The following is a 15,604-nucleotide window of genomic DNA, read 5'->3' on the forward strand; positions in this document are numbered from 1 at the left end:
ACCAGCACTCACTTCTGGGGACCAACACTTTTTTTTCTTCAGAAGACATTTACGGAAACAAGAGAGGGAAAACACACACAAAGGGTAAATAAGAAGGAAGATAAAGTAGGGAAACCAGCACAAATGGAGAAAGTTGGAACATACAAGTGTGAGATAAAGGAACTGGGAGTGTGTGAGAGTGGATTGAACAGGTGCCAAATATTCAGCACATAGACATTTAATATCACTCACTGCAGGCTTCTGGGCAGACCTTTGGGAACTGGTAATCATTGATTTACAAAATTAAGCAATGACAACACATTTAGGGAAACATGTGAAACAAATTACTAGGTGCACTAATTGTTCCTTAAAGCAACTTTGTAAAGAGATATGTTTCAGTTCTTAGACCACTTGGTCCACGAGTGCAGAAATGCAACTGCTGTAGCCCTATATGGAGTCTGAGGCCCATATTTATACTTCGTTTGCGCCGAATTTGCGTCGTTTTTTTCGATGCTAATTCGGCGCAAAACTAACGCCATATTTATACTTTGGCGTTAGACGCGTCTAGCGCCAAAGTATGGGCAATGAGCGTCATTTTTTTGCGTGAACGCCTTCCTTGCGTTAATGAGATGCAAGGAAGGCGTTCCCGTCTAAAAAAATGACGGCGACGCAAATGCGTCGTATTTATACTCCCGGGCAAAAATCACGCCCGGGAGTGGGCGGGTCAAAAAACCCCGCATTTGCGCCACTTTTTAACGCCTGCTCAGGGCAGGCATTAAGGGGCCTGTGGACTCAAAATGAGCCCACAGGTGCCCTCCCATGCCCCCAGGTACCCCCCCTGCGACCCTTGCCCACCCCAGGAGGACCCCCAAGGATGGAGGGACGCACCCCAGGGACATTCAGGTAAGTTCAGGTAAGTATACATTTTTATTTTTTTTAAATATTTTTTTTTGTGGCATAGGGGGGCCTTATTTGTGCCCCCCTACATGCCACTATGCCCAATGACCATGCCCAGGGGACATAAGTCCCCTGGGCATGGCCATTGGGCAAGGGGGCATGACTCCTGTCTTTACTAAGACAGGAGTCATTTAAATGGCGTCTGGGCGTCGTAAAAAAATGGCGCAAATCGGGTTGAGGCGATTTTTTTGCCTCAACCTGACTTGCCCCATTTTAAGACGCCCTAACGCCATTTTCCCCCTACGCCGGCGCTGCCTGGTCTACGTGGTTTTTTTCCACGCACACCAGGCAGCGCCGGTCTGCTAGCGCCGGCTAACGCCATTCCATAAATACGACGCCCGCATGGCGCTTCAGAATGGCGTTAGACGGCGCTATATTTTTTTACGCTAAACTGCGTTAGCGCAGTTTAGCGTCAAAAAGTATAAATATGGGCCTGAATGTAAAGCACACAATGGTTTTAAGTCCTGTGGCTCTAGACCGTGTCTTATTCCTTATTATGTCTAGTGGAGTTCAAATCTAGAAGTTGTCTTTTGCCATAGAAATATATCAGCACCTCTACCAAACCTCCATGTATTTACCATGAGCCAATTTGTGCTGAAAAGATGCAATCCACAGTCTGGTTCAAGATCTGCTTCTTTCCGTGGTGTCAAAAACCTCATCCGCAAACTTATAGCACGAGTCCCCTGGACTACTGAAACTGGAGAGTTTCTTAGAGTATGACAAATAGCATCATGCATTTTTATGCTTACGGTTAAACGTATTACCTTGTTCCACACTTTTGGAGGTATGCTTATTGGTTAATTAAGCGCGCCTTCAAAGCTATTTGATATGGCAGGCTGAAGGCAAGGAGCACCATTTTCTCTCCTCTGTGATGGTAGTGCAATGATTAAGAAACATGTTTTACTTGCGACATGAAAGGCAGAGTTAGGTCAAAAAACAAGTCAAAGGATTGCTGACCTCACCAATGATCAGATTCAGCATCTTGAGTGCGCAGAGAATACCGCAGAGCGTCTGGTTTTGGGTCTGAGTCAAAGAGATCCCATCGCCCAGACCCGGCGTTCTCTCCATGGGTTGGTGGTCAGAGATTGCATTTTTTGAAAATAGGATGGTTGTGTTCAGGTGCAGTTGCCTCTACCCGGTTGACTCAGTGAGTCATTATCTACCAGTCAAACCATGACATATGGTGTAAGACGCAATCACAGCACCGAGACTGCGCTCCTCGCCGCCACAGATGACATCAGACAGCAAATGGACGACGGCGAAACTTCAGCCCTCATCCTCCTGGACCTCTCCGCTGCCTTCGATACGGTCTGCCACCGCACCCTACTATCACGTCTCCACGAAGCCGGAATACAAGACAAAGCCCTCAACTGGATCTCCTCATTCCTCTCCGGCAGAACCCAGAGAGTCCGACTCCCACCCTTCCGCTCCGAAGCCACTAACCTCATCTGCGGCGTCCCCCAAGGCTCCTCGCTAAGCCAGACGCTGTTCAACGTCTACATGGCAGCCCTCGCACAACTGGCCCGGCAGCACAACCTCAGCATTCTCTCCTACGCCGACGACACCCAGCTCCCTCTCCCTCACCAATGACCCACACACCGCCAAAGCCAACCTCCATGAGGGATTGAAATCCATCGCCGAGTGGATGAGAAACAGCTGCCTGAAATTAAACTCCGACAAGACGGTGGTCCTCATCCTCGGATGCACCCCCTCGGCCTGGAACGACTCCTGGTGGCCCACCGCGCTGGGACCCCCCCCCCTACACCAGCCACCCACGCACGCAATCTCGGCTTCATCCTCGACTCCGATCTCACCATGTCCAAACAGGTCAACGCAGTCTCCTCCTCCTGCTTCAACACCCTCCGCATGCTCCGTAGAATCTACAAGTGGATCCCGACGGAAACCAGAAAAACGGTGACCCAGGCCCTCGTCAGTAGCAGACTTGACTACGGCAACGCACTCTACACAGGCATCCCAGCAAAAGACATCCATTGACTCCAACGCATCCAGAACGCCTCCGCCCACTTGATCCTCGACGTACCCCGCCGATGCCACATCTCCCACCACCTGAAGGACCTCCACTGGCTCCCCGTGGACAAGAGGATCACCTTTAAACTCCTCACCCACGCGCACAAAGCATTCCACAACGCCAGACCTGCCTACCTGAACAACAGACTCAACTTCTACGTCCCCTCCCGCCAACTCCGCTCTGCCAACCTCGCCATCGTTCCCCGATTCCAGCACAAGACCTCCGGCGGCAGATCCTTCTCCTACCTCGCCGCCAAGACCTGGAATTCCCTCCCGACCCCCCTGTGCCAGACCCGGGACCTCCTCACCTTCAGGAGACTCCTCAAGACCTGGCTCTTCGACCAATAGCAGCTACCCCCCCCTCCCCTCAGCGCCTTGAAACCCTAATGGGTACGTAGCGCGCTTTAGAAATTTACTGATTGATTGATTGATTGATTAAGGACAAACCTGTCTTAAAAACCTCAATGAATCTCAAGTCAAGAGGGAGAAGGGCTTTTTCCACATTAGGGCTTAACTTTCTGGAATTCCCCACTGAGCAACATCAAAGAAATCACTTCACTCGACTTTTTAAAGAATCCAAAAACAGATTTATATAAGGTACTATAGGACCTGTGTCAAGAGACCCCATCTCGTAGGTGTGTAACTTTTTAAGTAGGGAGTATTCCTCTCTGTAAATATCCCAAACATAAAAAGGGACTTCTAATAACATTTATGGCATAATAACTATGCATTACTTAACAACAGAGATATATAGTGCTGAGATTTGGTTAGAATTAAATTGAATTGCATTGCACCTCAGCCAACCTCTAAGAACATTCAGACCAATCGCACTCCAACCCTGAGCACCTTGACAGCTAAGGCCCACCTACCCAGTCCATCAGTCTGCCCTCCTGATGTTGGGGGCTACCTGATGTTATCCCACTCCATAAGGCCATGATACCATTGCATCATCTGGGACCAATACAACAGGAGCGCACCCACACAGTGGACTCACCTGTATCAATCAATCAATCAAAGAAATCTATAGAGCGCACTACTCACCCGTGAGGCTCTCAAGGCGCTGGGGGGGAGGAGGGTCACTGTTCGAACAGCCATGTCTTGAGGTTCTTTCTGAAAAGCAGGAGGTCTTGGGTCTTGCGGAGGTTGGTGGGGAGGGAGTTCCAGGCCTTGGGGGCAAGGTAGAAGAAGGATCTGCCTCCGGTGGTGGCGCGTTGGGTGCAGGGGACTGTGGCGAGTGCAAGGTCGGTGGAGCAGAGGTGGCGAGTGGGAGTGTGGAAGTTCACTCTTTCGTTGAGGTAGGTTGGTCCGGTGTTGTGGAGGAATTTGTGTGCGTGAATGAGGATTTTGAAGGCGATCCTCTTGTCGATGGGGAGCCAGTGAAGGGATTTGAGGTGTGATGAGATGTGTTCATGGCGAGGGAGGTCCAGGATGATGCGTGCGGCTGTGTTCTGGATTCTCTGGAGTTTGCGTTTGAGTTTGAGTGTGGTGCCGGCATAGAGGGCGTTTCCGTAGTCTAGCCTGCTGCTGATGAGTGCGTGGGTGACAGTCTTTCTGGTCTCTATGGGAATCCATTTGAAGGTTTTTTTCAGCATGTGGAGTGTGTTGAAACAGGAGGAGGTGACGGCGTTGATTTGCTGGAACATGGAGAGAGAGGGGTCCAGGATGATGCCAAGGTTGCATGTGTGGTTTGCGGGGGTGGGCGCGGGGCCTTTGGCGGTGGGCCACCAGGAGTCGTCCCATATGGTTTTGTTGGGCCCGAATTGATTATTTCGGTTTCGTTGGAGTTGAGCTTGAGGTGGTTTGCTGTCATCCAAGTGGTGGTGTCAGGGAGTGCAGCGTGGAGGTTGGTTTTGGCGGTAGTAGGGTTGCGGGTGAGGGAGATGATGAGTTGGGTGTCGTCTGCGTAGGAGAAGATGGTGATTCCGTGTGGTCGGAGGATGTTGGCGAGCGGGGTCATGTAAATGTTGAAAGGGTGGGGCTGAGGGAGGACCCTTGGGGGACTCCTCAGATGATTTTGGTGGCAGTGGAGTGGAAGGGAGGGAGGCAGATGTTTTGGGTTCTATCAGTGAGGAAGGAGGTGAGCCAGTCTAGGGCTTTGTGTCGAATCCCTGTGTTGTGGAGGCGTGTGCGGAGTGTATGGTGGCAGACTGTGTCAAAGGCCGCAGAGAGGTCCAGGAGGATGAGTGCGACGGTTTCGCCCTTGTCGTCAGTACATGCAATGAGGGCAGTTTCCGTGCTGTCGTTCTCGCGCAACCCAGACTGGGAGGGGTCAAGTGTGTTGTTTTCCTCAAGGAAGTGGGATAGGCAGGTGTTCACTAGTTTCTCAGTTACCTTGGCGGGGAAAGGGAGAAGAGAGATGGGGCGGTAGTTGGAGAGGTCGTCCGGGTCAGCTCTGGGCTTTTTTAGGAGTGCAGTGACTTCTGCATGCTTCCAGGGGTCTGGGAAGGTGGCAGTGTCGAATGAGCTGTTGATTATGTCTCGAAGCTTGGGGGCGATGGTTGGGCTGGCTTTGTTGTAAATGCGATGGGGGCAGGGGTCAGAGGGGGATCCAGAGTCGATGGAATTCATTTTATTTTCAGTTTCTTCATCGGTGGTTGAGGTCCAGGTGGTTAGTAGATTGGGGGGGTTGAGGGGGTCTGTGTTGGACGGGTGGGGGTGTGTGTGGTGGTTGTGGGTGGTTTGAAACTGTTGTGTATGTCTAGGATTTTGCAGTGGAAATGGTTTGAGAGGGAGTCGCAGAGGAGTTGTGTGTGCTTGGGGTCTAAGTTGCTGGCCTTGGGTTTGGAGAGCTTTTTGATGATGGTAAAGAGTTCTTTGCTGTTCTGGGAGTTACTGTCTATGCGCTCCTTGTAGTATGCTCTTTTGGTGGTGCATATGAGTTGGTGGTGACTGCGAATGGAGGTTTTGAGGGTGGAGAAGTTGGTGGTTGTGGGTTTCTGTCACCAGGCTTTCTCTGCTTTGCGGCACTTGCGCTTGTAGTTCAGTGGTGAACCATGGGGCGTTCTTGATGTTGCGGTGGTGATATTTTTTCTGAGGGGGGCGAGTGAGTCTGTGCAGGTAGTGATCCATTTTACGAGGTTGTGGGCAGCAGTGTTGGGGTCGTTGGTGTGGTGGGTGTTTTTTGTGCCGGAGTTCAGGTGATCTGTGGGGATCTTGTCCCACATGCGGTAGGGCATGGTGTGTTGGTGGTGGTGTGTGGGGGGTTTGGCGAAGGAGAAGTGGACGCAGTGGTGGTCGGTCCAGTGGAGTTCTGTGGTGTGGGTTATGTGTTGGCTCGAAGTGAAGATTGCGTCTAGTGTGTGTCCTGCTGAGTGGGTGGGTGCAATGACCAGTCGTTTGAGTCCGAGGTTGGTGAGGTTGTCTAGGAGGGATGAGGAGTTGTGGTCTTGTGGGTTCTCCAGGTGAAAGTTGAAATCACCGAGGAGGATGTAGTCTGTGGAGGTGAGGGCGTGAGGGCTGATGGTGTCAGCGATGGTGTCACAGAAGGGGGGCGTGGCCCTGGGGGTCTGTATGTGAGTGTACCTCTGAGGGTTTGGTTGTTTATGTGGATTAGAAAGTGCATCTGTTCTGCGCTGTCTAGGGTGTCATGTGTGTTGGTAGTGACCTTAATGGTGTCTTTGTGCAGGATGGCGATGCCACCTCCTAGTTTGTTTAGGCGGTCTTTGCGTTGGAGTTTGTACCCATCAGGGGTGGCTGTGGCTATGTCGGGCTCAAATGAGTGGTTCGTCCAGGTTTCCGTGAGGAAGACGATGTCAGGTGAGTGTGATGTGATGAGGTTCCAGAGTTCTATGGCATGTGTGTGTAGGGAGCAGGTGTTTAGGAGTAAGCAGTTGAGATGGTGCTGGGGGTGTTGTTGTTGTGTTGTGCGATGGTGTTGGTGTGGGGGGCTTGTGGTGTTGCTGTGGGTTGTGGTGGTGTTGTCGTGGAGTGTGTTCAGGTTGTGGGGTTTTTGTGGTGGGGCCTGGTGGGGTGTGCGGGGCTGTGAAAGGTGGAGCAGGAGAATCGGCAGGCGTAGCAGGTGAAGGGTCCCTGTGTGTGTGTATGGGGTTGGTTTGGGTGCAGGTGGGGCCTGGTCCTGGATTGAGGGAGTGGAGTATGTTTGTGGAGTAGTGTTGTCGGGGGGTTTTGGATGGGGGGACCAGGGGGACTGGTGCTGAGCGCGGTCCAGGCACGGACAGGCGCAGACGGGCTTGCCTCTGGCGCGCCAGCAGCGCGGCTGCCATTAGGAGGTTGGGGTGGGAGGGTGGAGCAGCTAGGAAGAGGGAGGAAGGGCCAATGGGAAGGCAGCGGCACGGGAAACAGAGACCAGCCGGAGCCGGTGTTGAGAAAACGGGCGGGAGAGAGAGAGCGAAACGAGAGCTAAGAACAGGGGGGCAGAAAAGTGCAGCGCAGAGGATCACAAGAGGAATACCTGTATCAAACCACATTCTCTGATGTGACCCAGTCACATCACTAGTATGCCCTTCCACTCGATAAGGAGGGAGGAACCCCTGCATGTATTTTACTGGTATTGTATTAGATACTACTTTACCTTATTTAATATTTACCACTCCAGGGGCTCAGCTGATACTCTAGTAACTTCAGTGAGCTGCATCAACACCTAAATAAAGCAATAAAGTAACAGACTAGTTTCAGTGACTCTGTTAAGAAAGATGCCTGATTGAAATTCTTCAAGCATTGTCTAAGGCTTAGTAAGTTCCTATAATTGGATAGTGTCATTATTATTAGCCTTAATATATTGATACCAGTAATAATAAAAGTATTATTTTGCTCTTCAAACTATAGTATTTGCAGTCTCTAAGTGTTGCAAATACTATCACCCAATTTAATGGTAGTTAATTTACCTTCCTCTGTAGAATGGAAAGCTGTGTTGGCCTTACTGAGATTCATAAGTTAATACTTGTGACTTTCCGGGTCAAATCAGATGTTGCCAGTGAGCATTTAACTCACATAGCCACGCTGCTGGCTTCAGGGTGTATGCTGTCACATGAACAAGCCCTCCTGGCACGCAGTAGAGAAGGGCGATGATTTAGGGTCTTAAACAGGGGGCTTTGGGTCAAGCTCTGAATACGCTAGAAGTAAAGTGACAATTCAGCACTACAAGAAGCGTGAGCAAACTGTGCCCAACGGCTCCAGGGGTTTCAGGTGGAAAACTAGAAATCTCTGCGGTTGCCAAGCTATAGGTTGGGGCACAGAGATCCACAGAGACGTGCTATGGTTATTACCTATTAGCTATTTCCATAGCGCTTTATGACACCTTAACCTTAACATCTTCCCCTAGAGGCAGAGGAAACAGGAGAGAGGTACCAGACCTAGAGAAAGCAAACAAGAAAGGTTCTACGGTACGTAAGGATCCGCTAAGTCCTGCCCATGTCCTGTTGATGTTCTCCTCACACGTCTACAAAGGTCTCTAATTTAATAATCTCCCTCTTTTGCTCTTACATTTTTTATTGCACCCATTGTCTTTTAAATGACATTTGTCACATACGGGTTAAATGCAGTGTTCAGTGCAGTTTCTGAGAAACAAATTTCATTTCTTTAGTGGAGGAGGTAATGGGATTGATCATATTTAAATTTTTGCATATTTTAGATTCAATTTGTCTTTAGAAAAACTCTGGGAAATTGGTATAATGCGTTGTGAATAGGTTTAATTTGTTGATATAAAAATTATTAAGATATAAAAATTATTAATGATTTGTCTTTCAGATTCCACTCATCATGCCCAAGTTTGAGGAGAAATACGCTCGATCCTACTGTTTTTCGGCCAACTACATTTATTACCTTCTCGTCCATGGGTATAAGTTTGATGCCGAATCCTGGTCCCAAATTCAGTTTCAAAAAGAGGTTTGTACCATTGTCTACTTCCTCATCACCCATTTCAGCTATGGGCTTTTTTAAAATGTGGATAAATAGCCAGAGCCTAGTTCTGCTTGAAATTCTTTATGTTTAGTCCCTAACATATCACTTTTTATTCAACTGTCAGTGCGTAGAATATGTCTGAATATAACACCTGCAAGCGTTAGGTCTCTTGGCAGATATATTGTTCCAACACATTGCGTGTATTTAGGGTGGGCTTTGGAATAACACTTGCTCATGATTGGATGACTTTATTGTCTATCTCTGGTGCTTGTTTTTGATTTGATGATTTCCTCCCTAGACTTGTGCTAATCCCACTCAGACGTATTCCAAATTCCGAGTATTCTGATTGGATGAGTCGTAGTCTTCCACTATTGACTTGATGGGACTCTTTCTTTTTTGCATTTAGCTCTCCATACCACTCTCTTTCTTTTCCCTGCCTTCCCACTGCCTGATCAACCCTGCCCCACTTCCTTGCTCGTTTTCAATAGTTTTTCTTTTTTTGTACAAGGGCCCGGCAACTCCAAATTGCCTCAGGGCCACTTGTTTCCTTTTATGCGCATCATTTTTTAACTTTTAGTTTATCATTTCTACATAGCCATCCGCCATGTTAAAACAGTAAATTTAACAATCATTTTCAAAGCCAATAGATCTCGCCTTTGAGGCATATTGGCTTTGCTAGTGGTTCTAGTCATGCTTTACTGCATTGTCAGTGCTCTGGAGCATGACTTTACAAAATAAAAAAAAACTGTACTTGGCTGGCTGTGTCATTTTGTAGGCATGCAAACTGAGCAAGTGCATTGACACAAGTGCTTTTTTTTCTTTTGTTTGCCAATCTCAATCTGTTTGGTAAAAAAATAAAGTTGCACTGTCTGGGGGAACAACACGACAGAGGAGAAATCAAGGAGGGGTGGTGTGTTAAGCAACATGGGGTTGAAGGTGAGGGAAGCAACATGGAGGTTCAGGGGAAGGAAAACAGAGGGTAGAGGAAGCAAACAAAGAGATAGAGAGGAACATGGTAAGAGCAAACAGATGAGAGAGAGAGCATAGTGTGAAGGTGGTGGAGAAAAACAAGGACAGAAAAACAGCATGAGTAGTATAAGCATACAAGGGCATAACAGAGGAGGACAGAGCAAAGTAAATGAGCATCAAAAGCGCGACATAAGCAAGTGTGCTGGAGGGGGAGATGTACACGAGGGAGACAGCTGGAAAACACATGTACTCTCGTAGAGTACTTATACCAAAAGAAAAAAGTAGCACTTACAAACAGATCAGTGGAAGGACACAAGTAATGGGGCTATGCTCCAGAGGAGGGACAAACCAAAGAAGAGGAAGTGACACCCACACATGCTAACAAATTACAAGCGAGCAAATGAGAGCTATAATGAAGACAATTAATGGTAAGTAATGGGTGGATTCTAAGCCCACTTTAAGCTGACAATATGTCTCGCAACAGACAGCACATGCTGTGTCTTAGGCAAGACCTAAAAATGGCCACAGTGCGTTATTCTGCATGCTTATATATGTGACAGACAAACATGTGCACATACATCACAACTCACAAATGCACGTGTTTTAGTGCATGGCTAGGCATGTAGTAGGAGCGTGTGCATGTATAAGAAGGCAAGTATATACATAAGTGACAATCTTGGCATGGGACTATTTCATAGAAACCCCACTGCAAAATAGCCGAGCATGTGTCATGATGCATGTGTTTGTCATTGGCCAGAAATAAAGCCAATAGCTTGCCAGTGCTAGTTTCAATTGCTTTACACGGCATGGTGTGTTTACTTTATTTATTGGAACTTGCACAGACAAGGAACAAGTTATGTAACAAAGCCTATTGTTCTGTTTGCCATCTGCTGTTTATTGAAGGTCAAGTTTCTCAAGCTTTTCATGAATATGACCACATTTTAATGTCTCACCTACTAAACAGCACATTTGCTGTCTGTTACTAGACATACTATGGGTTTACCAAAAACACATGGGTTTGGAGCCCACCCATTGTTTAACATTGGTTGGCTTTCCTGTTACTCTCATATACCTGTTTCTTATTTGTGTCCCAGCTTGCCAGTCTTCTGTTTGTCCTACCTATGGAGCGTTGCCTCTTTACCATCACTTTTAATTGATTGGCTTCTATGCTTCCACTGCTTGTTTTTCAAGCATTACATTTTAGTTTTTGTTAAGCACTCCATGAGAGGTTATGTGTTTTCCAGCTGTGTATCTCATGTACTTCTCTACTCTTGCACTCTGTGTCACTCTCTGTCATCCGTGTGCTACTCTTCGCCCCCTCCATGTTGCACTCACCCTTATGTATTTACCCACATTGTTTTCTCACCTGTGTACCTGTCCTCCAACTGCTCCATGTTGCTCTCTAGACTGTTGTTTCTCCTCCCCCATCCATGTCCTCGGTGTTGCTTCCACCTGCGTGTTGTTTCCTCCCACCCCTGGGTTTTGCTTCCATCTCCCATGTTACTTCCCCACACCTACTTTATATAAAATGCTTTCAAATGAGCACCCTCTAATCACAACACTGGGTCCATAATACAAGGCAGTGCCATCTCCCTTGTCCAATTTTGTGTCATGATATGCTAGATAATGTTTTTGTATGGTCCTTTAAAACACTGAGATTACTCTAATTAGCTCTGTTTGTCCTTTTGCAGGTTGGCAATAGCAGCATTGCTTGGTCCCTGGGCTACATGCTGAACCTCACAAACATGATCCCTGCAGAGAGTAAACTTATCCAGATGCCCATGAGCGCGTCAGTGTTTGCTGGACTTCTCTTCTTGTTCACAGCTCTGTCTGTACTGTGCTTGATCTTCCTGGTTATCTCGTTGATTCGCGCCTGCTGAGACAAACACTGAATACTGGACATATCCCACAAGGATGCTGAAATAGTCGAATGCCCTCCCTCAGCGGCAAAGTTTAATTCCACGACTTGCGCACAGGGGGGCATGCCCCAATGTGTCGACATCTCTTCCAATGTACAGACGGCAGCTCCCTCCAACAATTCTACCCTTCGCTTGTTGAACTTTGTATAGACTGATCGTGGTGATTGTACAGTATGTTGCATTTGCGTGAAAGTCATGAACATATTACCTGAGCCTTCCTGGACTAAACAGAAACTTAGGGCCTGATTTAGATCTCGGCAGAGGGAATACTCTGTCACAAACATGACGGATATCCCGTCCGCTGTATTACGTTCTCCATAGGAGATAATGGGATCTAATACGGCGGCCAGGATATCCGTCACATTTGTGATGGAGTATTTCCCCCCGCTAAGATCTACATCAGGTCCTTCATCTCTAGAGTACCCCAAGTAGCCAGTTGAGACCACAGTCAAAAGGGACATCCCACAATGAATTCCTCACCCAATATTTACCTCAATAATGTCTGATTTGCCATTGTGTCATGATGGCAGCAACCTGCATTTCCTGTTCGCTCTGGGTGGTCCATGGGGAACTGAGATTATGTTGGTTTTCGGTTCAAAAGCAGTGACCCACTGATCGATTGCCACAGTATCTTGATAGTGCTACTAAGGTGACCTTGGGAAGCAGGAAAGGGCACTACTTCTAGGTCATGCCTTTTTGAACATTTTAGAGACTAAGAAGATAAAACAAAATAAGCATGCATAGATTGTAGTGTTTCAAGAACAAGAGCAAAATGTTGCTGCCACGTTGTTAGGAGACCTCGGTACCTATGACATTGTTTTTTCCGAATTACAATCCGTCCAGTGGCTGCAAATCAAGAAAAGAATACTATTTACATTTCTGGTAACAGTCCATAAGGCTAGCAGTGGAACCTTTCCCTTTAAGAGATAAAGGGCTTATTGTGAACTGGCAGACTGTCATAACTGCAGCTTCAGCAAAAACCTGCCCGCCACCACCTGGTGGAGCACCACGCCCCACATTTGAGCCTACCTGGAGATTATTCCTGGGTTGAAAGCTGGTCTGCTGGAATGGTGGATGCACTCTCAGGAAAGGTGAATGCCAAGGGGCTGCCTTGTGTTGTGATCCACATTGCTTTTTTTTGGCTCTACAGAAAGTAGCCCCAAAGCAAGGATCCCCTCAAAATTCAGATGATGTGCAGGGAGCTTTCTTCCTAAACATCATGGCCAACTGTCTGTTTTCCTGTCTTGCACGAGGGTTGCAGGAGGGAAAAATCAGTAGCCTAGGGATTGCACTAATTAGGGTGCAGTTTCTTCTACTCTGATCCAGTGGCCTGAGGTGGCTGGGTACCTGGTCACAGGTTGACCCCGGTGGAGGCCGCTGGGCACCTTGATCACGTTACGTATACCTGATCAGCAACCAGGTTGTTTCTCTGTTAGAGCACTTTAAAGATATACTTAACATTAGCATTTCCACTTGTAGAGCCTCAGAAGTATGGCTCAAACTGCTAAACAGGCTTTTCCATGGCCCCTTCCCCTTACCCAGACTGAGGCTCATACATGTCTGAGGATCAGACTGCATAATACACATTTCCATCATCAGCTATAAGGCCATTTGTGCTGTTTGTTCTTCTTTTTGCAGGTATTGTGAATGGGGTACAAACATTCTGGTGTGACTTACACTGGGATGCTTGTATATCCTTTATTTTAGCATATACATTTGTACATGGTGCAAGGATGTTCATTCAAAATGGAAAACCTGCCTACCTTTTTCCAATGCAATTTTAGAAATTTTGCCCCAATTTTCACATAGGTGAAAGCAAGAACAACCACCACTAAAGCTCCTATTACCTATGATAGAAAGGTTTATGTGATGCTGGCAAAGGGCAGATTTTCCTCTCTCTGGACCACGAAAGCAGATTGTCAAGTATATCTGTTTCTTTGGACTGGAAAATGATGCAAATAATGATCCAAATCCCTATAGTAGGAATACAAATGGTGTGGAAATCCTAGTGTTCTGTGACCCGTATAAACCTGGGAATCCTGCAGCATCTCCTAGAACTAACTGAACTGCTAGGCTATCAGAGAAGCTATCACATAGGACAGCTATGCTGTCTGCCTGATAAGCAACTAAACAGGGTGGTCTACACTAACAGAATTATGATAGGTCAACAAAGTGCCCAATCAAAAAGGCTCAAACTCTTTAAGCCAATCTGATCAGTACATTAAGCCAATTAGACTTGGTCTTTGTATTTATAACGTTTTGATTGGCTGCTGGGCATTCAGTCATAATAAAAAAGGTACCTAGTAGCTTCTTGGGTGTTTTGCATTCCATGGATGCACGGAATCTGTCAACACTGTTTTTTCTTAGGGATGGGTTTTTCTAGCCGCAAGGAGAACATTTGTTTTGCTGGTAATCAAAGAAAAAAGATTATCAAAAAACGCATTTTGGTGGAAACTTCCACCCACACCTAATCAGGTGCCTTATTGGCTGATCTGCCTTTTTTTCATAAGACTTGTAAATCAAAAGCACAAGAATTGCACCTGAAAATACACCCTGCTACTGAGTTGCATTGGCTCGGTCATAGACACTATTTACTCTACAAATTTTAAGAGTGAAGTATTCAGACTTTTAAAAAGATAGGATTTTCAATTCATTTTTGCATGGAAATGTATGACTTCTCCCAAGATTTTATCAAAGGCCCTGGAAAGACTTGGTCGGACTTTGGGTTCAAGCCCAGAGTCTTTAGATTCCCATGGTGTCTCCCTGAGGCCATCAGGCCTGTTCTTCTTGCCTCTTTGAGCACACATTGGGAAATGGTACAGTGCTGACCTGTTTGGATATTTAAGAATGATTCTCTAACAAGTACATGGGAAGTTTTTTCCAAAAATGAAGGACATGGCAGCAGGCTCCTCCCGCGTCAGCCTGGGCAAGAAGAGTATAGTGTGACTGTTGTGTGCGGTGTGCTATTGTGTTTCAAACTGGACGCCTCTCTTTTGCTATATTGTGTTGTGATCCTGTTAGCCTTCTCCCATCGACTTCAATTGTACAGAAGTGGAGTTCTATGGATTTTACTGGAGTTGTTTTGTCAGCAAGCTCACAAGTTACCCAATGCTATGGTCTTCCCTTGTGACAGCACTGCCAGAAGATTGCTTACGATTGGATAAGATTGCTTTGTACCGAGACTGCATGACAAACAAAAGACTTGGATGTTTACAATTTTCCTGAACAACAAAAGGGAAAGATAAAAATATTTTTTATGAAAAAGATATGTGTTTGCACTGTTCTTTCTTTATGGCTAGGCAAAGCAGCTGCTGTAAGGGCAGCATGGACCAGATAACACTATCTGATGCTGGTGGCTACTGGAGCATCACTGGTGACAACAAGACATGATGGAGCATTTCTTTCTTTGCAACTGCACTTCTGCTTCCACATTTAATTCAACCATCCTTCCAGCATCCTCTTTGGGAATCTCAACCATTCCATTCTCCTCTTGGGGTACTCAATCCTTCTAGACTCTTACTAGGGTATGTAACTATTTGAGCCTCCTTTTAGGGGAAGGTAACCCCACGGGGAGGCTTTTGTGGATATCTCAATTCTTCTACCATCCTCTTGGGGTATCTCAACTCATCCAAGCTTATTTTGGGTCACCTCAACAGTTCCAGCCTCTTCCTGGGGCAGGTCAACTCTTCCACCCTCCTCTTGATGATTTATTGGTTATAATAATCATTGTGTCCTCATATATATATATATATATGTATAATCCATCAAACGGTCCTAATTGCAGCGTGCATTTTCCACTGGTGCACACGTAAGGAACGGACCATTCCTCTTCAATCTCCAAAACAAACAATTGAAAAACAATTGTATTGTTGCACTCCAGGAAAGTTTATTCA

The 15,604-nt window shown here is 46.8% G+C and overlaps 1 protein-coding gene across 1 annotated transcript in view; it reads left to right on the top strand.

The window, feature by feature from the left end:
- ENTPD3 (ectonucleoside triphosphate diphosphohydrolase 3) overlaps positions 1–14,977 on the top strand; it is a 163,086-nt gene extending 148,109 nt beyond the window's left edge. Inside the window, exons 9-10 of the mRNA XM_069211947.1 lie at positions 8,671–8,808; positions 11,484–14,977. Coding sequence (XP_069068048.1) covers positions 8,671–8,808; positions 11,484–11,672 — 327 coding nt within the window. The 3' untranslated portion in view covers positions 11,673–14,977. The remainder of the gene's footprint in view (positions 1–8,670; positions 8,809–11,483) is intronic.
- Positions 14,978–15,604: the final 627 nt, after the last annotated feature.

Source organism: Pleurodeles waltl, chromosome 10, assembly GCF_031143425.1.
Source record: "Pleurodeles waltl isolate 20211129_DDA chromosome 10, aPleWal1.hap1.20221129, whole genome shotgun sequence".
NCBI classification, from domain to species: domain Eukaryota; kingdom Metazoa; phylum Chordata; class Amphibia; order Caudata; family Salamandridae; genus Pleurodeles; species Pleurodeles waltl.